We start from the raw sequence: 19,609 nt of genomic DNA, 5'->3' as shown, positions 1-19,609 counted from the left end.
ATACCACCACCACCACCACCACCGCCACACACGCGCACGCCTACGCCGTTGTTACTCTGCGTTTTTCGTTGAATAACACGCTAATCAATCCCCACCGTTGTTGCCGTCGCTCATCTCTTCCTGTCGTTGTGATTTGGGTCAGTTGGCTCAGCCTACGTACTTCATATCCCTTCTGCTTTGGGTGCTGATCTCCTTCATCTTCTCGTTCCGCTGTTGCACTGCGTTGTTTGCTGCGGTGATCGACCCAAACCCTGGAACAGGTGAGTCGGCCTGCTGGTCCATGAGCCTGCAAGTCTGTGTCTTGGATCCTTCGTTTCGTTGAGTTAGCGTGCACCCCCTCCCCCTTCCCCTCTCCCTCGTCTTTCCGCAAATTTAGCTTCCTACCCGGCCCCTCCATTCCATCCCGAGCGCAACGATACATGCGCACTGGCCTTACGGGGTGCACCATCTGCTCTTCGCTCTCTCCACTCCTGTGTGCGTGCCGTCGTCGCCGCGCAACTCTTCTGTTGTCGCTGCTTACATAGCCAGCTCATCCTCCTTGTGTGTGTGTGTGTGTGTTTGGCAGCCCTGCTGACGCCCTTCCTCCTTCCCCTTCCCCTTCCCTCATCATCACCCCATACGCTTACCGCCGTGTGTGTGTGTGTGTGTGTGTGTGGTGTCGTGTTGTTTGCCCGTGGCGTTCTCGTACGCCTCTCTTCCTTCGTGAGAAGACCGGCACACCGTTGAAGCAGCCAGGACTCCTTCGGCGGTCAACGACGGTGCTCTCCTGCTTTCCCGAGTCGTTCCTCCGCTGCGTATTTGTCTCCGTGCTGCTGGTGTCCCTCCCTTTCCTCGTGCCTCCTGCCGCCGCCGCACACTTCGGCAGCAGCGGCAGCAAGCTGAAGCGGTGAGGGAGGGCGAGACAAGAGAAGACACGTAGCAAGCGCGCGCAATATAGAGGGAACAAGTTAGGTGCCATTTGACAGCAGGCGGGGTAGCCGCAGCGGCGCAGGGATACGACGGCCCGCGAGAAGGGCAGAGGTGAGAATGCAGAAAACGAAGCCTGTAGTAACGGCGACGACGACGCCGCCCAAGGCGGCGCAGGCACCCAAGGAACCCACCATCACCATCATCTCGAGCGACGGGGAGGCCTTCTCACTAATCCCCAGCACCATCGCCCACTCGCACCTGCTGGAAGACGCCGTGCGTCGATGGGCAGAGGTCTATCAAGCGAAAGTGAAGGAGCGGAGCGGCGCACCCTGCACCCCGACGGATGCGAACGACGACGAAGGCGATGCCACGGCAGATGACCTGGAGGAGACCCCAGATGAGAACTACATTGCCCGCTTCTACGAAGAAACCGCGAGTGATGTGACGGCGACAAGCGGCGCCTTGGAAGACGTGGGTACCGGCGGTGGTGCCGGCGCCGCCCCACCGCCGTCCGGCAGAGGCACTGCCACCGCCGCTGCCGCTGCCAATGCCGACGACGACGACGACGCGGGATCGAAGCGGCAGCAGAGGCGCCCGCATGCGGCCCGAACGAAGAGCGCGCGGACCCGTGACGAAGAGGGCGCACATCACCCTAAGAAAGTAGCGCCGCCTTTTGAGTTGGCGGATGCAGATGAGGGGACGTCGGCGGCGAGACGGGCCTCAGGCGACACGGAGAGCAACCTGCGCGGTGCCGACAATGGGGACACCGACTCAGACCGCACCGCCAGCGTGCTGCCCTCATCGGTGGAGAGCTCTATGTCGAGTACATCGAGCCCGTTGAAGTCGCAGAGCAACGGCGGAACTCCGACGCGGACCAGTGGCGCGGCGGGGGTGTCAACCGAACTGGCAGGAGTGCCACGCTCCACTCATACGCCTCACTTGGACACCCACGCACAGCCGTCGCCGATGTCGACAGCATCGTTGCGCCACTCCACCGCCGCCGTCGGCGTTGAGGCAAGCCGCAGTGGAAATTTATGCAGCACGCCGACAGGGGCAGCCGCACATGCTTCAACAGCCACGGCCGCCACCACCAAGAGTCGTAGCGCGCGCTCCCCTGTCGCCACTGTCACCTCTCCCTCCAGCCGCAGCTCGCATGTCTCTCAGTCGACGCTGATGGATACTGACCAGTCGACACCGAGCGTGCTCAGCGGCGAGGAAGGCGAAGAAAGCGAGGAGGAACGAGGCCGCGATGAGGGTGCTGCTGGTGCGAGTGGAGGCAAGCGACCCTCGCGGGACTCTCGCAATCTAGGCGACGAGGGATTAGACAGCGTAGAGGTCTCCTCGTCCTCCTCCGAGTTGATGCCGCAGTCAGGGAGCCCGGCAAACACTACCGCTGCAATGCCGAATGGCCGTGGCGCGCGGCGCCACAGGGACCCAGTCGTCTCGACCTCGTCCAGTTTCACTTCCAACACGACCTCCTCCTCGTCGCACCTCACCACGTCTGGTGGCGGCCGCAGCAAAGGCCACCGGCGCAGCAGCACCGTCGTCAAGGTTGGTGCAGCCGAGGCAGACGACGACTTCGATGAGGAAGCCAAGGGAGATGCAGCTAGGGCGGACGTAAGAGTGGCGCTGGACACCGCGGCAGCAGCAGCGATGGCCTCTACTGGAAGCGCTCGCAGCGGTAGCGGCCGCCCCAGCACGTCGCCTCCGCCTCCGGATTGGTGCTCCCCCAGCAGCTGCCACCAGCGCACGCCGTGCATGACGGACGAGGACGACGTCGGGGCAATGATAGCCGAAGACGGGCTTGGTGCACAGGGTGGCATTTTGCCCGCGCTTAGGTCAAGCCGCACAGAAAGCATTGGCTGCTTCTCGCCGTCTACCAAGCCTCCACTCGCACCTGGCGCAGGAGGAACCGCTACGGTTTCCGTGCCGTCGCCAATGGATCACACCTCGCTGACCTCTGCCACACCCGCTGCCACGCCAGCCAGTGCGGCCGCAGAGACTGCCCTCGCCACCAAGAGAAACAGCGGCGGCGCCGGCGTGAAGCCCCTCACGAGTAGCCTCGCCTACGCGGGCGGCATCCGCATCACGTCCAGCGCCATTGTGCTCGACCTCGTGCGATCCGCCTCGCCGTGCGCCTCTCCAAGCTCTGGCAAAGCCGCAGCCGCTGTGCCAGTCGCCCAATCCGCGGCCAGCGCCGCTGGCGCACCACCTACAGCGGCCGCATCGACCGTCAATATTCGCTCCTCCACGCTGCTCGTGTGCATCAAGTACATGAAGCACTTCGCCGAGGCGGAGGCACAGGCAGCGGCTGACGCAGCCGCAGCTGGCAAGCGCCGCAAGCATCTGCGCCACAAGTATCGGCGTCACAAGTATCGGCGCGGCCGCCACGGCAGTGACAGCAGTGGGAACGACGACGATAAAGACAGCAGCGCAACGGGCACCTCCTCCGCGTCTTCACTGTCGATCACGTCGGGGTCCTCCTCGGACAACAGTGACGAGGACGACGCCGACACTGAAGTTTCAACGGTCAGCGACTCATCCTTCAGCCCAATGTCGATTGGAGCGCCGCCAGGCGGTCCGTGCGCGAGTGGTGGGGCGGTGAGAAGGGGTTACCTAGCTGGCGCGGCGCGCGGCACAGGACTCGGCACCCCGGGGTCGCCTCTGGGTGGGCCCACTGCCATTCCGGCGCCTCTGACGGCGCCGCTAGTGGCGCTTCTCTCCCCATGGGAAAAGGACTTCCTCTACATGGACTTGCTCGGCGCACCCGAGACGGTGCTCACAGCGTCGCACGCCATCTTAGACGTCTGCCCTGGCTTCGATTACGGCTCTCCGAGCGTGCATCTGGGGGATGTAAAGGTGAAGGCAGCTCTCATGGCCCCACCGCCACCGCCGGAGGGAGTGCGCACGCTTATAGAAGTCATGGCCGCGGCGAAGCAGCTGCAAATCGAGCCCCTGCACGCCCTCTGTGCCGGGTGGTTGGCCGACTTCATGATCCGAGCTTCATACGGGGCGACGGACAACTTCGAGGCGGCGCATCTGATTCGGCAGTGTCTTCGTGTGACAAGTGACTGGAGTCGGCGGGAGACGGACTGCCTGAAGATCGAAAATGAGTGGCCAGCGAATGAGGAGTCCGAGTAGCGGGCGGTTGACGGGAGCAGAATACGGAGGAGCAAGGGCACCGTGCAGCTGCCGCCGCCACCGCCGGGGATGCCGCCTGGCTCCCATCTTATGTCTCTGAAGGATATCACCGTCCCCGCTGCCAGCCTCGTCGTTCTCTGATGCTTGGGTGTGCGCGCCGATGTAGGTGCACGTGTGTGCGGGTGCGGATATGCGTGAGTCGTGGAGAGGGCGGCGCCTCTCATTGCTGGTTGCCGCCGCTGTCGTCGATCTGCCTGTGATGCCTTTGTTAGTGTGCCTTGTAATGGCTGCTGCCTGGGCAGCGGAGGCGCTCATGCTTTGATTCCTCTTGTTCTTTCGAGTTGGCCCGCTCGACTTGCCTATTCTCCATCCACCCGCCCCCCCCTCCCCCTCCCTCTCCCAGGTCTGCTAGCGTGTCTGGCTGTTGGGCGGTGTACGTTGATGAGTGTTGGTGTTGTACTCACAGGTGGTGTGCTTGTCGTTGTCTTCGGGGGTGTCTCTGGATGTGCACATGGGACGGAATGGCGCTGATTTCGAGCAGCAGAAGCATGCAACAGTATCAAGGCCATCATCTACACGAAGAGGCAGATCCAGAAGCCCCTGCTTTCCTTCTCTCTGTGTGCGTCAGACTGCCCCCACACCAATGTGGAAGCACGCATGCGAGGAGGAGCGGGGGGTACCCCCGTTCATCCTCCCCTCCATCATCTCGCTTCTCTTGGTTTTCTCGTAGAGGGCCGTAGGTCTCGCGGTGCGTTGCGTGGTCGTGGCACGTTGGGGCGTACCTCTGTGCTGCAGAGAGTGGGGAAGAGGAGGGCGGCAGGCGTGCTCGTGAGTGAGAGCTGAGATGGGGGAGAGCTCTTCCGAGAGGGCGGCACGCGCTTCCACCGCCCTCTCGTCCCCTTCTCTTTGCTATTCCAGCAGCGTGTTCGGTGTACCGCGCTCGAGCGGACGCCATCTGCCTCGGTGTTCCTCTCTCGTGTGCGCACTGTTGGAACAGCTGCTGCTGCTGCTGCTGCTTCCGTGCCGTCCCCGGCCGCTCTGCCACAGACACACACGCACGCGCGCGCACACCCTTATTTTCACATTCCTGCCTCTCTCTGTGCATGTGCCTCCCTCCTCGTCCCTTCGACAATGTCGCGTTGTATGTAGAATCCGCGCTCACATCCTCTCTTGCCACGCACACACACACACACGCCACTGCTGCATCTCTCTCGCGCCTACGCCTCTGCAGAGATCAACACACTACCAACGGCACTGCTTCGCACGCAGCAATGTCGAATGAGGAAGTCTTTCGTATCAGCAACGTCAGCGGCTATTCGGTAGAGATGCCGCTGGCCACGGCGAAGGAGCTGCTGGGCATGCTGAACATGGACCAGGTATTCCGAGCGGCGCGGGCTGGCACTGACGACACGGACGAGTCGGACGTGGACGACGGCGACACGGAGCCGGTGAAGGCGGAGGGCACGGATTACAGCAAGGAGGTGCTGGACGTGGTGCGCGCGTACGCGTTGCTCCCGCCTGACGAGCGCACCAGCAGCATCCCTCGCCCCCTCACGCAGGACCTGCGGAGCGTGGTGTACGCGGGCGAGATGGAGCTGGTTGAGAAAGCGGAGAGGGAGGACTACCTCGTCGATCTTCTCAACTGCGCGTTGTTCCTGCGTTTCTCGCAACTGTCCGCGCTGTGCGCCGCCTACATGGCGGTCCGCATTGACGAGATCGCGAAGGCGGCGCCGGACATTATGGAGGGCGCCGAGCGCATCCGGAAATTCCTGCATATGCAGAACGAGTGGACCGAAGAGGAGATGGGTCACCTGCGGCGTGAGATGGAGTACGCTAAATCGGTGGACCCGAATGTGTATTGAAAGCACGCGCCCGTGCCTGCGCGCCTGTGTGCACGTCTGGGTGAGGGTGCCTCGTGGGTGTCTCCCTCCCTTCCTTTCTGTCCTTATCTTCGCTGGAGGCTACCCCTCCTCACCTTCACGCGTCTCTCTCTCATCCCGACCCTCACTGCAACCCATTGCTGACATTGCCCGAATCAGCCTCTCTGCGCTGAGGAGGACGAGGAGGCGTATGGCACGTAATTCCCGTTGTTTTCGTTCATCGCCTGTAGTGCTTGACTTCTTGTTTCTTTCCAGTTCACCGTGCGACGAAACCCCGCCGCCAACACTCGCGTCCCTCCCCCACTCACCGACGTCCGTGTCACTGTCAGGCGCCCCTCTCAGACGTCTCTGCCCCCCCCCCCTTCCTCCTCCTCAGCCCCCGGCCAGCGTCTTCGCTGTCATTGCAGCAGTGCCTGGAGGATTTACTTGAACTGGAGAGAATGGACACGTTCATGGAAGGCAGCGACGTGCGTCCATGGGTGGGTGGGAAGAGTCGAGGCAGGGAAGCGGGGCGCCGACCTCTGTCCAACTTATGCAGCAGGCCGGTGATCCGGTGGGTCTGCGCACGTGTGCTCGCCTGTGTTTCGCCTCCCCTCCTCCCTCCACACACCTCTCTCTCTCACCCTTTTGTGTTTTCTGCGCAGCACGCGCTGGCGTGTACATGGCGGTGCGTGCGTGCGTGTCCGGCTGCTCGTTCTCTGAACCCCCTCCCCCACTGACAATGAGGCGGAAGATTGTAAAGTCAAGTGGAGGCAGAGCTAGAGCTGAGACGCACACGCGAGGCTGTAACACGGCATGCCCGTGGTCGTCACGCGGCTCTGCGTCTCTCTCTCCCTGCCCAGCCTGCCGCTCGTCCATTGTACCTTTTGCTCGCATTCTTCTATATGCCTCCCTCCCTTCCCTCAACATCCTCCTCTCGTCTCTCTTTCCATCGTTGTCTTCAACGTTTTTTTTTTTTGGGTGTGCGCCTCACACCTCCGCCATCGCTTCTACGTCTACGAAGCGCGCCATGGGCCGTGGCGATGGGCGATCGCCGATGACCCCTTGACACCGATGTCGATGTGATGACGCTCATCGAGTCGCGCGATGCACCAGTGAGTGGCTGGCGGTGAAGGCGGTGTTGTGTATCTTGTGCGTTTTTTTTGGGGGGGAGGGAGGGCCCCTCCCTTCCCTTCATCTTCCTCGCGGCACAGTTTTCGGTGGGCCGACGTTGTTTTCATGGGCCCTTCTTATTGGCGGTGATGGTGTTGGTTATGGTGCTCCCCGTCTGTCTCCCTGACTGCGTCTTTCCTCTCTGCTTCTCTCCTTCCACGGACTGAAGTGCATCATCGTAGAGTAGTAAAACCTCTTGGGAACCAACAACAGCACGCGTTGTTCGGGGGAGGGAGGGGGGTTATAACGGGAAGGGGCAGCTTCCAGTCGAACTGGTGTCGCGCCTTCCCTTTCCGCCCTCCCCTTCCCCGCCACAGCCCCGTCTTTCTCGGCCTGCCTTTCCTTATCTCTCCGCATGGGCACACACGCACACGCCTCCTCCTCTACTTGGAAGTGGGCCTACGAGTGGGCATGCGAGAGTGCAGGGGAAAGGATGAGGAGAGACGGGAGAAACGGGGGCAACGGGAGAGGGACATGGAAGAAGCAGCGCACCACGCCCCCCCCCTACCCTCACGACTTAGTCAGGATTGCACACTCGTCGCCTACTCTTCGACTCGCAGCGTGAGGTCGAAGTTGGCGCCACAGCAGAGAGGTCGAAATGCGTCCACCCTCCCTCCACCTTCTCCTCACCACCCCACGCATATTTCGTATCCCCGACGCCGCCATGTCGTTTTGGTGGCCGCGCACCAGAGCTTTTCCACGGATGCAACACACGTCATCATCTGTATCGTCTGCCGACACGCTGGCGGCGGTGTCTCTACGGCGCCGCGCGACACAGCGTGCAGAGCCGACATCAGCGGCGGCCAAGGTCGTCGCAGGCGGCGGCGGTCGGGCCCGCCCCGTGCAGCAAGGGAGCGGGCGCAAGCTGGTGGCGTCCAAAGAGCTCTTCTTCGCCGGGTTCCCCTGCATGGAGCCTTACCGGCGCCAAGCGCCGGGCGCCACGAAGCCGTCCACGACGCCAGCGTCGGCGGTCGCCTACTCGAAGCAGTTTGTGCGTGGCTTCTTCCAACAGTACGGCGCTGTAGAGGCGCTGTTCTACGACGAGAATCGTGGAATGGGCAGCGTCGTGTTCGCCGACGGCGCTGACGCCGAGAGCTGCTACCTTGCCGTGCATCTCTCCTTCATTGCTGCGCCTGATGAGAACGGCGGGATGGGTCAACCGACGTGGGAGAAGGACAGGCCGACTGAGGCGCTGGATGAGCGGAAGGCGCGCGCGCTGGATCTTCTCCTGTGCCTCGAGTTTGCGCAGTGTTGCCCGTTTGTGCACCCCTTTCTGCTGACGCGGGACGCCTTCCTGGTGGGCGGGGAGAAGCAGTGGGAGGTGCCAGGCGGCGAGCTGAGCCGCGCGCTCCTCTTACACAAATTTCCGGTGTTGCTGCTGAGCTCGGACTCGCGGCCATCGGCTACGGAGCCGATGGTGCCTGTTGCGCCGCACGTGGTTGTTCGCTGGGAAGCCGAGACCGCGGAGGCGCCGGCGCCGCGCGTCGAGGTCGTTGAGGACGGTGACAGGGGTCCCGCAGCCGCTGCCCATTCGCCAGAGACGGTACCGTCGCCTCAATCCCGACCTGTGAAGCGTGTGGGTCCAACCTTTCCGGGACGCGGCATCGAGCCGGCTGTCATCGAGGAGGCGCTGTGGCAGATCCTGCAGCCGGCCCACGTTGCCGCGCAGGACGGAAACGTGGTGACGGTGATGGACATGTGGTGGGAGTACTACAACCTCTACGCACTCCGCAAGACGCAACCTTCGGCAGACCGCATCGCCGATGACGCCTTCCTCTACGCCGCGCAGCCGTCTCTCGCGCAGGAGGTGCGTGAGGTGCAACGGCAGAGTCGCGAGTACGCGCATGGCGACGAGGCGGCCGCGCAGCAAGTCATGCTGCGGCTTGTTCATGACAACCTGTACCACAGTGCTCTGTGCTACCTTGGTGTAAAGCAGAAGTTCAAGTACGACCCGATGTGGGCAAGCCTGATGCGCGACTTGTACAAGGACAAGGTGGTGCTGCACGTGCAGGCGTGGCGGGCGCTGGCGGAGACGGCCGAAGCCGCCAAGCAAGGCAGCGCCGTGGATGGAGGCGCCCACAATGCAAAACTCGCCACAACATCATCATCGTCGACAGCGACGGGGCCCCTCAATACTCGTCGAGGCAGGGCGGTCAAGGCCGCCCTCAAGGCGCTCTACGAGCCGCAGCCCACAAAGCAGGAGGACATCGAGGCGCTACGTGCGATGGAGCAGCTGTGGCGCACGATGCCGCGCACGGAGGCCGCCGCGAACCTCATCGAGAACGTGAAGCTGCTGGAGAAAATCAAGGGCGGCCTGGTGGACCGAAACGGCCATGACAAGGTCGACACGCGGCCGCCGCTACCGGCGCTGTCGCCGGACGGTGGCAACGAACAGCCGTCCGACATGAGCATGGAGGCAGCGTACCCGACTATGAATGCTGCCCAGAGAGACGAGCAGCTGTACTCAGCAGTGATGCAGAACGTCGACGGCTACGTGGAGACCGGGACGGCCGATGAGCTGGTAGGTCTGTGCGAGCACCCGAAGCTGTTTCGGTACGTCAAGGGTCACATCGGGTATGAGGAGGCGCATCGGCTGCCGTCCTACTGGCGTGCCTACCTCAACGCCCTGTGGGTGCCTCTGATTGCGTTTCTTCTCCTAGGCTTCGGCACGTATTACATGGTGGACTGGCTGGGCATCAACGAGGCGCATGAGAAAGCCGTTGCAGAGCGCCAGCGTCGCGAGTTCCACGCACATCTGCTCAACCTGCTCAACCAGCAACAGGCCTTCTTGGACCAGAACGGCACAGACGGCGCACACCTCAACGCGACGTTGCAGGCGCTGAATGAGACGATGCGGCGTACGTCCGAGGCGGCTGCGAGGGCTGGTAAGAAGTTCCGCATTGAGCTGAAGCAAGATCTCTGAGCCGTCTTCCTCGGGCTCTTCACCGTGGTGGAATAGGTCTCTCGTTGCGGTCGTTGGTGGTGGTGGATGCGTGAGCTGGTGACGCTGTCCCAGCGACGAGGACGCCGTTGCTCTCCCTCTTGTCCACCTTGTCTTGTGCCGGCGTTTGTTTGGGTGTTTTCATTCGGCTGATCACCGGATTTGCGTGCGCAGGGAGGCTCCCCTCGCCACTCCCCTTCCTTATGCTAGCCGTCTTCGCTGATGGATGTATACATGGTGTCATCTGTGTGTGTGTGTGTGTGTGTGTGTGGACTGGACAAGAGAAGGGCCGGCGAGCGACATCCACATCTATACACATACTTACACACACACACACACACACACAAGGGACACAGACGCATCACTGCTCTGCTTCAGCGAAGGCGCGGCAATCAAGTACACGTAAACGTATACAAAGTGGAGAGGGGAGGAAGAAAGAGGGCGCGCGGGTTTTCCGCCAGTCTGCCTAGCTACACAACTGCAACACGTACACACGCACACACACGAGCAGAGTGCGTCGTGATTCCTCGCCCGCTCTCGCTCTCTCTCTCTGCCTCCGCCTCCCCTCTGTTCGAAAAGTGGTGGTGGGTAGATGCAGATGCGCCGTATCATATCTGTGCCGCGACTGGATGCCTTTTCGTACAGCGGAGCATTTTGCGTGCAACCCCGTCCGGCTTGTCCCTCTCACTCGCCTCAATCCTCTCTCTCTTCGCTAGATCCTCGTGACCTTGTGTGCGTACGCACGCCCCCACGCGCTGTGGCTACGCAGCTCTCTGGGTGTTCCAGCTGGCTGCAGCGCCGTCTTCGCAGCGACATACAGATAAGTGCTGCGGGGGAGCCGTCCACACGCTTTTTGCCGGTGAGCACCACCGCACAGTGCGCCCCCTCATCTCTGCTGTTCTTTGTCGTGGCTGCTGTCCACGAAACACACCGACCGACGCGTGGGGAGGGGGAGGTATGCCGCCTCTGCACAGCCGCGCAACGCGGCAGCTCGTAAAGGAGCGTAACAAGATCGAAGGCCCGCGCTCGTTGCACCGCGGCATCCACTACCAGGAGAACGAAGCCCATGCCTCGTCGTACATGCAAAATGCCAAGAAGAAGCGGGCTGATCACCGCGACCTGCTCGTGCACCATCAGCGCATCAACGAGGACCTGCAGGACATCTACACTCGCACGGCGGCCCTGCACTCCGACAACATGACGATGGAGGAGCGCATCGAGGAGAACTGGAAGAAGTTTGAGCGCATCGGTGGTAAGCGGCCCGCAAACGTGCGCACGCGCGGCCAGGACGCCGTCCTCTGCGCGAACCAAACCGCTGTGCCGTACGCGGAGCGACTCGCGCAGGTGTCGCAGCAGAAGAAGGAGCTGCGGGAGCGCGGCGCATGGGAGAGGCTGACGCATGGGGAAGCTGTGGATTATAGTAAAGGCAGTGCGCTGCACGCGGCCAAGGACAGGCGTGTGCAGATGTTTCAACGTCGCCAGCTCCGTCGCGCGCACCTGCTCCGGCGTGTTGGTGACCCGACGCCGTTGAAGCAGTCCGGTACGTACGACATGAACAGCGGCACACTTCAGGTCTTCAACAAAACCATTCGCAACGTGCAGCGTGAGGTGGCGCATGACGCCCGCATCGCAGAGGTCCGGAAGCGCCGCAAGAATAGTCGTAGCCAGTGGGACCTCAACGAGAGCGGCAACGTGAACCGGCCAGACCAAGAGGTACTGCGGTACTCGCGCGACTGGGAACTCGGCCCGCGACGCAAGGCCCGCGGCGGCGGTGGTGGCCGCGGAGGGCGGAAGCGCGGACGAGATGAGCTTTAAGCCTCCTATGCGGCACGTCGCTTTCCTACTCTGCGTTTTGATGCTGTTGGCGTGTGCTTGGGTGTGCGTGAGTGTGCACGGACGGGTGAGGGGTTGTCCGTGCAGGACATCGGGGCGGCGGCCGCCGCGGCTTGCTTAGCGCCTCATGTCGATGTACCCCACCCTCCCCGTCGCTGGCTCGTGTGTCCGTCGCATTCATTGATGTGCTAAGAGAATAATATGCGTTTAAGCGTGCACCACTACGCAAACGTCGTTTGTGGCCACGTCGTCGATATGGAGGGCATGCTGCGGGCGCCGCCGTGGTGGCGGCGGCGTTCATGTGGTTTCGATACTGGCGAAGGTCTAACACACACACACACGCACGCACGTAGAGAAAGACATCGTTGACTGTTGCCGTACAAGAAAGGAGGGTATGGAACCATGAAGGCATCCAACACACGGCCTCTCACGTGCACACGCATGCTTGGGTGTCTCCGTGGGCGCTCTCTCTGCCTATGCTTGTGGGTGAGCGTAGATGTTGACCACCTGCAGCGGCTCCCCGATCCATGCCTCCCCCTTCCCCCTCCCCATCCTCCCCCACCCGAAGCGCAGGGAACCCCACAGAGTGACGACACAGCGCACACAGACGCGGCGTGACCTGCCGGAAGTGCAACACGCCCAAACCGAAAGGAAAGCGAAAATGGCGGCCACGAACTCGCGCGTGTTCTTTGATGTGCACTTCATCTCTTTCCACGACGACAACCTCCCTGGGACCGCCATCACGGATTCAAAGGCCCCCACATCGTTTGTGCTCACCACGGGCGGCTTCCCGCAGGAGGTAATTGTGCAGACACGCGCCGCCTCGGCAAAGATCTCGAAGCTGTCCGTGGCCCTGAATGACGCGAAGGACATTCTGGTTGAAAAGTGCTGCGGGGAGACGCCGACGGCGTTCGAAGTCATGGCAGAGCGCACCCTTGCGCGCGGTTCCGTCGGGGGCAGCAGTAGCAACCCCAGCGCAGCAGCTGCGGCGGCGGACGGTGGCGTCGGTGGCCCGCAGACCGAGACGTTCGACTTAGACCCCGAAGGCGCTGGGCGTGATATCCGCTTCATCCGACTCACCATTCTCTCCGGCTACAGCGAGTTTGTCGCGGTCTACAGCATCGATGCGTGGGGAGAGGAGTCCCAGCAGCGTGTCGCCGTCCTTCAGAGCAAGCCGGAAGTTGTAATGTAGAGTTGGCCAGTGCTGCGCTGGCATGCGTGGACTTGGGCGAGCTGACTAGCGTGCAAGTGGAAGGCCGGCACACACTAATGCGTTCTCGTAGAAAGGGCGCCTTTGTAGGTTCGTCTCTCCTTCCTCTTGATGCGCTCACAGCACACGCACCCACACACCCTCGCGCAAGCCGACAGAGGGGGGGGAGATGGGCATGTTCTCAAACCAAGTTGTGTTGCATGTGTATGTGTGCATGGTGTGCACAGTTGAGTCAGCGCTGTGATGGCAGTCGTGGTGCTTCCGGTGGGGGTGCCTCGTAGGTACATGTATATATGCCATGGCCGTGAGCAGCAAAGTAAAGCGAAGAGCCGGGCAAGCCCCCTCTCCGCCTTTCATACACGCACGAGGGCGCGCACACGCACACACACACACACACACACCCTGAACGATCAAGGAACTGAAGCTGGAAACAGAAAACGCGCCGAAGAGCGTGACACACCAAGGAATGCGCGTCGCGCCTCGACCCCTCACCTCCCCACTACCACCACCACCTCCTCCTTCGCTGCTCACCCGAAGGGTGCCGACGCGACTGTTACGGATGGCCCGCATGGCTCCGATTACATTTCCGCGGCGTACGGTGCGGGGAGGTGAAGGTAGTGATGTGCGTGCCATCACCCTTACCTCGCAGCAACATGCAATGTCGCCTACCTGCACACGCCTCCGCCTCGTCAATCCTTGCTCCAAGGGAGAAAGAGACGAGGGTTAGAAAAAGTATTCGAAAGGTGCATCACACCCTCGAAGCACCGCAGCCTTCCCCCCCCCCCTCTTCCCTTCCATCTCACACCGTGATTGATGCGCGCGTTGCCATCTTGTCTCTCATCCCCGTTCTGCGTCTTGCCGGTCTCTCCGCTTATCTTACCCCACCACCGCCACCGCTCATCGTCACCGGCCATCACTGTGTTCGGTGTCAACGTGTTTCGGAGTCGAGCGCACGCGGACGGCATCCCTCATCGTCCGCGTTGTACCAAAACAGCAAGCAGGCCTGCAAAGCAGAAGAATGACATCCATCTTGGACCCTAGGCAGCCCATCGAGCCCCTCCAGCGGGCGATGATGGTGGCCAAGGACAGCACACTGGCTACAGCAATGTTGAACGTCTTTGGTGGCTACATCATGGGCTTCGGCTTCTCGCTCTTCGGCTCCATGATCTCGGCCGAGACAAGCACGCAGGCGATGGGAACGGCAGACTTCTTCCGCCACAGCCTGCGCAGCGCTCACCGCCTCGGCGGCAGCTTCGCCTTCTTCGGCTTCTTGTTCGGCGGCATTGAGGTGGCTTTAGAGAAGCGCCGCGGCCGCAAGGACCAATGGAATCCAACGATTGCCGGCGCTATCATTGGTGGCGGGTATGGGTGGCGCTCCTACAAGCACCCCGGTCTGGCGGCCGGCATCGTGGGCGGTGCGGCCTTCTCTCTGGTTTTCGAGAAGATGCTGGATGCCATGGGCATGGCTCAGCACTAAGCGAGGGCCGTTGAAATGGAGAGCAGCTCGTGGACAACACGAGAGAAGGGTGCGGATGCTCACGTCAGAGGGCGGCACGAGTGTGGAAAACGCACGCACGCAGGCGCGTGAGGTGCGGTTTTGGCGCGGTGGTGATTTTGCGCAATCGCGGCTGTGTCCACGACGTTGGTGATCGTCCGCCACTAGCCACCCCACAGGCGACTCTCGCAGCCGCTGGCGTGCCCTCTCCTCCTCGTCTATCCTCTCCCGCCTATCTCCTCCCCCTCTGTCCTTGCTCACCGTCTTCGCGTGTCTCTCTCGGTGTGTGTGGAGATGCTCACCCTTGCTGCCGTTGTGATGTGTTTGGTACTCACAGTCTTCATCCGTGTAACCCCACCGGCCCAACGGCCGACCTCCTCACCTCTTCGTGCGCCCGGCTGTGCGCCGTTGTCGTTGCCGTCCCCCTTCCTGTCTCTCGCACACACGACTTGAGGACGTCCTCCCCCCACCACCACCCGGAAGCTCCCTTCTTTTCTCGATAACTGTCTTGCTGACTAACAAACGGAAACGCAAGCGCGAAGGGGTTTTGAGCAGTGGATGGGTGCGCACCCCTCTCCTCCTCCTCTTCCACCGTCGTGACGGTTTTGAACCAACTGATTCGCTAAGGACGACGTCCTCTGCAGCGAGGTGGTCAGAATGACCTTGGGCCGCCGGTGATCTCCCCCTCTGCGCCAGCATAGCTGCCCCTTCCCCAACCCCACCAAGCTCACGCGCCAGCCCCACCTCCAAGCACCCCCCCCTCTCCTCCGTCCTCTGGCCCTCCGCTTTTCTTACCTCCCAAACACAAATACACGCGTGCTTCAGCACAGCAACGGCATCGCTGCACACCGTGCACGCCTCGAACCTTTACAAAGGCATCATCGAGCGCTTGAGCCTATCGATCGCTATTCGCCCTCCCTCCCTCCCTTGCTCCACACTCGACTTCCTACGTTGCCATGCTTCATCGTGTCCCCACTCTGTGGGCGCTGCGTCAACGCGCGGGCGTCACTGCCATGGCCGTCTTCGGCGGTCTCTCTGCCAACACGGGTCAGTTTGCGTGCCAGGCATCCCCTCTGCAGCAGGCACGCTGGGCCTCCTCGGATGCAGCGGCACCCACAAGCAACAACGCGCAGCGCAACAACGGTAGAAATAGCAATGTGCAGAGTCAGCGAGGGCGGCGCGACGCGATGCCACCGGCCTTCGACATTGTGCACTGGAACGACGAGGACATCACTGCAGGCCACCTGCTGCGCGTGGTGCACCGCGACGGCTTCATCGTTCTGGACTACCACCGGCAGCGTTGTGTCACCGCCGAACTTCGTGAAGATGGCAGTCGCGCGCCGAACCCGAACCGCGCCGAGAGGGTGGTGACAGTGACTCTGCCGCCCGTGTACGTGGCGCGCTTCCTCGGGGTGCTGGAGGGGCGCATGAGCAAGCTGGAGGTGCAGTCGCGCTTCACGAATGCCTCTTTTTCGCCGAATGCAGCGAAGGGAAAGCACCACTACACTCTGCGCTGCACGTCCATGAAGCCGACCACTGGCCAGATCCAGACGGTGGACGGCGCCGACGTACATGAGGAAACTGTGGAGTGGACAGTGGAGTTCGACGCGGCGGAGTCGCTGATGCTGCACCGCTTTCTCACGCAGGCCCTTCATTATAACACTGGTTTTTCCCGAAAAGTGTAGAAGAGCGAAGAGGGAAGCGAATGAGGAGTGGCGGTTACAAGAGGCGCCGGATTCTAGCGGTGGCACTGGAAGGAACCAAATAAAAGTGCCTTTGTCGTTGGTTCTGTAGGTATCCATGCGTGCGTACTTGCGTAGTTGCAGCGAAGGTGTTCATGGATGAGGCTTTGTGAGAGGGGGGCGCGTCTGTTCTATTTTGTGTAAAAGTGCGGTCTATTAAGCGGGCGTCGTGCTGTGCTGCTTCCCTCCCCACCTCCCGCGTGTGTGTCTGCCAGAGAGCGAGTGCGCGGCCCCCACCAACCCCCCACCACCACCACTAACCTCCTCTCTCCACCTGAGAGGGCAGCGTGCTCCTGTGTATACGCAAGTCAACATGGGCGCGATGTTCCACATCAGTGAACGCGGACGCATGCAGCAGAGGTGAGCGCGGCGGTTGCACACAAAGCATAGCAAAACAACAGACGACTTTCCGCGAGTCATGCCATCGGGGGCCTTTGTATGCCCATCAACGCACTTCGCGCACCCAACTCCGCTCCTCCTGCTCGTGTAGAGGGCGACGGCGCGACAACGCAGGCGCCCCTCCCTGTCGTTCGCCCCGTCTGTCTGGCGTTCGCTTCCTTCCCGTTTTCCGCTCGGTATTCACGTGAGCGATTATGTGCGTGGCCCGTCTCAGAGAAGCACTCCACGCCCGCACGGACACCCCACCGAGACATATGGGCGACGCCCTCCTCAGTCGCCCTTTTGTTGCGTGCACCTCTTCCCCACCTCCATTTCGGCCTCTCCCTCGTCCCTCGCTCGCATCCACCGGCACGTGGCAACTTTGCGGCGCTGTCCTCACGGCCCGCACGTGACCTGCTCCTCCTCCTGCCCACACCGGCAGCTACCACGAGCACTCTTGCCGCTGTACCAAACTGCCCCTCCGGTACCACCCATCCCCTCCAGCCTTCTTACAGCTATCACATCAGCATCGTGCTGTCCACCTCCCTCAGCGTCAACGCCAATGTTTCTCTTCCGCCACAGCGCAGAGCCAATGGAAGAGGAAGAGGAGCACCATGAACCGGTCGACAGCACGATGGAGCCCCATAATGCCGACACCGCTGCGGCTGAAGAGCGCAGAACGTCCGCGGATGTGGCTGACGGCGACATCTCGCGCGAGCCGTCCGGCTTCGCGGAGTCGTTCGAGGAAACGGGAGGTGCACCGCACACCCCGCGCGAGGGTACCGTGCCGCCGCCCCATGTGCATGATATGCTGCAGCACCAGCATCTGCATGACGAAGACGACGTCGAGGCGGACATGGCCGCTGCCGCGCCGGCTGCATCGGCCCCAGCTCCATCCCACGGTGTACCGGCACTACCGATGCCGCACACTTGCAACGAGGACTCTCAAGCTGAAGCGGACGGGAACGGAGCGCAGCGCCATCGCAGCTACTCGCACACCTCACGTTTTGCGGCGCCGTCGCCGCGCTCGACCAGCGGCATCAGCCGTGGCCGCTCCTACTCGCTAAGCGGCCTCAGCGCCGCCGAGCTGGCGGATGTGCACGAGCAGCGGTACCGCCGCTGCACCTCTGTCGTCAAGTCCGCGCGCTGCATCTCGGCACGCCGGGCCAGCTCTGTGAACGGGGTCGTCGGCGTCATCGATGACCTCTACACGTTGGCCAGCCGCCGCAGCAGCGTCATGACCGAGGGTGAGCGCGTCGCAGTGGAGCGGATGATGGAGAACGAGTACCGCCGACAGGAGGCGGCAGAGCGCTCGGCGCAGCTCGCGCTCGCGCGCGAGTCCACCATCGTCAACGAGGAGCTCGCTCGCGAGAAGGCCATGTATGTGCGGCGCATGCGTCTCAATGAGGATCTGCACGCGCGATTGGCGAAGAGCAGCCGCATCCGCCAGGAACGCATGACCGCTGCGGCGCAGCGTCGGCAGGAGATTGAACAAGAGCGGCTGCGCGTGCTCTACGACTCGATGATGGAGAAGGACACTCGCTACCACTTCCGCAATCCGTACGAGATGATGGCTGCGCAGCGTCGCTACAGCATTGAGATGCGTAACCCTGCCGCGATCGCGCCGCAGCGGCGCACCTCCTCGCCGTCCACGAGGGCAAACGGGAACGCTCAGATGAGCCCCCACTCGAGCGACGGGGTTGCGAACGGTACCACGGAGGACCGCTGCACCTCCTCTCCCGCCACGAGGCGGCGTAGCAGTACCCCGAGTATCGCCAAGTCCAAGCCGCGACAGTGCCTGCCGCTAGATGCCTGGAAAAAGCCGGAGCCGCCGCGTAAGGACTCGTGCCGGAGCGACATCTCTGCTGAGCACCGGTGCCGATCCCCGAATGATTGGCGGGCCACCGCGGTGTTGGAGCACCCACGCCAGTGGCGCTAAAAGGGCGAGCGCACATGCGGCGTTCCCCTTCGCGATGTCATTCACCGCGGCGCGGCTACACCGTTTCCGTGATGCGCGCCGTGCTTGTCTTCCGGTGTCGCCTCCACGTGGCATTGAACTGCGCCGTGGACGACGCTGATTGTAGTTTGCCTCTGTGGTTAAGCGACAGGTGGTGACGGTGGCGCATGTGTAAGCGTGCGTGTGTGTGGGCGTTGGGGGGGGAGAGGAGGGCTCCGCTCGCCCTATGACGACGAATGGATGCTTCTTTATGAGCAAAAGCTTCCTCCCCACCACCACCCACCCACACACACACGCACGGCACATTATTGATCACGTCTGTGCTTGAGTGTATGCGAGTTGGCGCGTGTTCTCGGGGTGTCTTGCTGCTTCTGTTTTGTTTGGTGTTCCTTTTCTGTACTCTTCTTTAGAGCTTTCCCTCAAGCGGTGGTAGCGCGTCTGTCCTTCGACTCGCACGTTCGTGTGAGTGTGAGGCGTGTGTGGGTGTACGTCGTGTGTGGCGTGCCGGTCTTTCTGATCTTCGCCTTTCCTTTGTAACGTCCCTGTGTGTTTTTTTCTCCTCCTCTGTGTGGCAGGGAGGCGACGTCGCTGCCCCCTCTTCCCTTCCCGCCCCACCCCCTCTCGTCTTTCTTACGGTTCTTTCTCATGCGTGTTGGCGGATTCTCATGCATGCGTGTCCACGTGGGGCTGTGTGTGTGTGCGTGTGTGTGTGTGTGTTGCACAGGCACGTCGGATGCTGCTGCTCCTATTCCCTTGTTTTCGCTGGCGGACAAGTCAGTCAATCATACACGCATGCACCGACACATCCGTTGGCGTATGCGTGGATGAAGGGCGTGTGAGGGACGTCGTTGCGATGCCCCTCTTGTGTGCTGAACGTTTTCTTTGTGTGTCTCTCCTACTTGGCCTCTCTTTTTCTCTGGTGACAGGAGGGCACACATACACACACCTCTCAGAGCGTGGTGTCTCAGGGC

The 19,609-nt window shown here is 62.0% G+C and overlaps 8 protein-coding genes across 8 annotated transcripts; all 8 read left to right on the top strand.

Annotated features, from left to right (window-relative positions):
- Positions 1-1,875: 1,875 nt before the first annotated feature.
- Positions 1,876-4,050, top strand: LDBPK_091240 (hypothetical protein, conserved; the record flags this gene model as incomplete). Its single annotated transcript, XM_003858754.1, has 1 exon — positions 1,876-4,050. The coding sequence occupies one exon, from the start codon at positions 1,876-1,878 to the stop codon at positions 4,048-4,050; it is 2,175 nt and encodes a 724-aa protein (XP_003858802.1).
- Positions 4,051-5,321: 1,271 nt separating this feature from the next.
- Positions 5,322-5,912, top strand: LDBPK_091230 (hypothetical protein, conserved; the record flags this gene model as incomplete). The annotated part of the gene is made up of 1 exon (XM_003858753.1): positions 5,322-5,912. One exon carries the CDS (start codon positions 5,322-5,324, stop codon positions 5,910-5,912), a length of 591 nt encoding a protein of 196 aa, XP_003858801.1.
- Positions 5,913-7,785: 1,873 nt separating this feature from the next.
- Positions 7,786-10,005, top strand: LDBPK_091220 (hypothetical protein, conserved; the record flags this gene model as incomplete). The annotated part of the gene is made up of 1 exon (XM_003858752.1): positions 7,786-10,005. One exon carries the CDS (start codon positions 7,786-7,788, stop codon positions 10,003-10,005), a length of 2,220 nt encoding a protein of 739 aa, XP_003858800.1.
- A 975-nt stretch (positions 10,006-10,980) lies between these two features.
- On the top strand, positions 10,981-11,838 carry LDBPK_091210 (hypothetical protein, conserved; the record flags this gene model as incomplete). The annotated part of the gene is made up of 1 exon (XM_003858751.1): positions 10,981-11,838. The coding sequence occupies one exon, from the start codon at positions 10,981-10,983 to the stop codon at positions 11,836-11,838; it is 858 nt and encodes a 285-aa protein (XP_003858799.1).
- Positions 11,839-12,352: 514 nt separating this feature from the next.
- Positions 12,353-13,048, top strand: LDBPK_091200 (hypothetical protein, conserved; the record flags this gene model as incomplete). The annotated part of the gene is made up of 1 exon (XM_003858750.1): positions 12,353-13,048. The coding sequence occupies one exon, from the start codon at positions 12,353-12,355 to the stop codon at positions 13,046-13,048; it is 696 nt and encodes a 231-aa protein (XP_003858798.1).
- A 1,036-nt stretch (positions 13,049-14,084) lies between these two features.
- On the top strand, positions 14,085-14,543 carry LDBPK_091190 (mitochondrial import inner membrane translocase subunit tim17, putative; the record flags this gene model as incomplete). Its single annotated transcript, XM_003858749.1, has 1 exon — positions 14,085-14,543. The coding sequence occupies one exon, from the start codon at positions 14,085-14,087 to the stop codon at positions 14,541-14,543; it is 459 nt and encodes a 152-aa protein (XP_003858797.1).
- A 974-nt stretch (positions 14,544-15,517) lies between these two features.
- On the top strand, positions 15,518-16,246 carry LDBPK_091180 (mitochondrial RNA binding protein 2; the record flags this gene model as incomplete). The annotated part of the gene is made up of 1 exon (XM_003858748.1): positions 15,518-16,246. The coding sequence occupies one exon, from the start codon at positions 15,518-15,520 to the stop codon at positions 16,244-16,246; it is 729 nt and encodes a 242-aa protein (XP_003858796.1).
- Positions 16,247-17,243: 997 nt separating this feature from the next.
- LDBPK_091170 (hypothetical protein, conserved) lies at positions 17,244-18,620 on the top strand (the record flags this gene model as incomplete). The annotated part of the gene is made up of 1 exon (XM_003858747.1): positions 17,244-18,620. One exon carries the CDS (start codon positions 17,244-17,246, stop codon positions 18,618-18,620), a length of 1,377 nt encoding a protein of 458 aa, XP_003858795.1.
- Positions 18,621-19,609: the final 989 nt, after the last annotated feature.

Source organism: Leishmania donovani, chromosome 9, assembly GCF_000227135.1.
Source record: "Leishmania donovani BPK282A1 complete genome, chromosome 9".
NCBI classification, from domain to species: Eukaryota; Euglenozoa; class Kinetoplastea; order Trypanosomatida; family Trypanosomatidae; genus Leishmania; species Leishmania donovani.
Note: the sequence above shows the minus strand (reverse complement) of the source record. Positions and strands in the feature narration are given on the sequence as shown.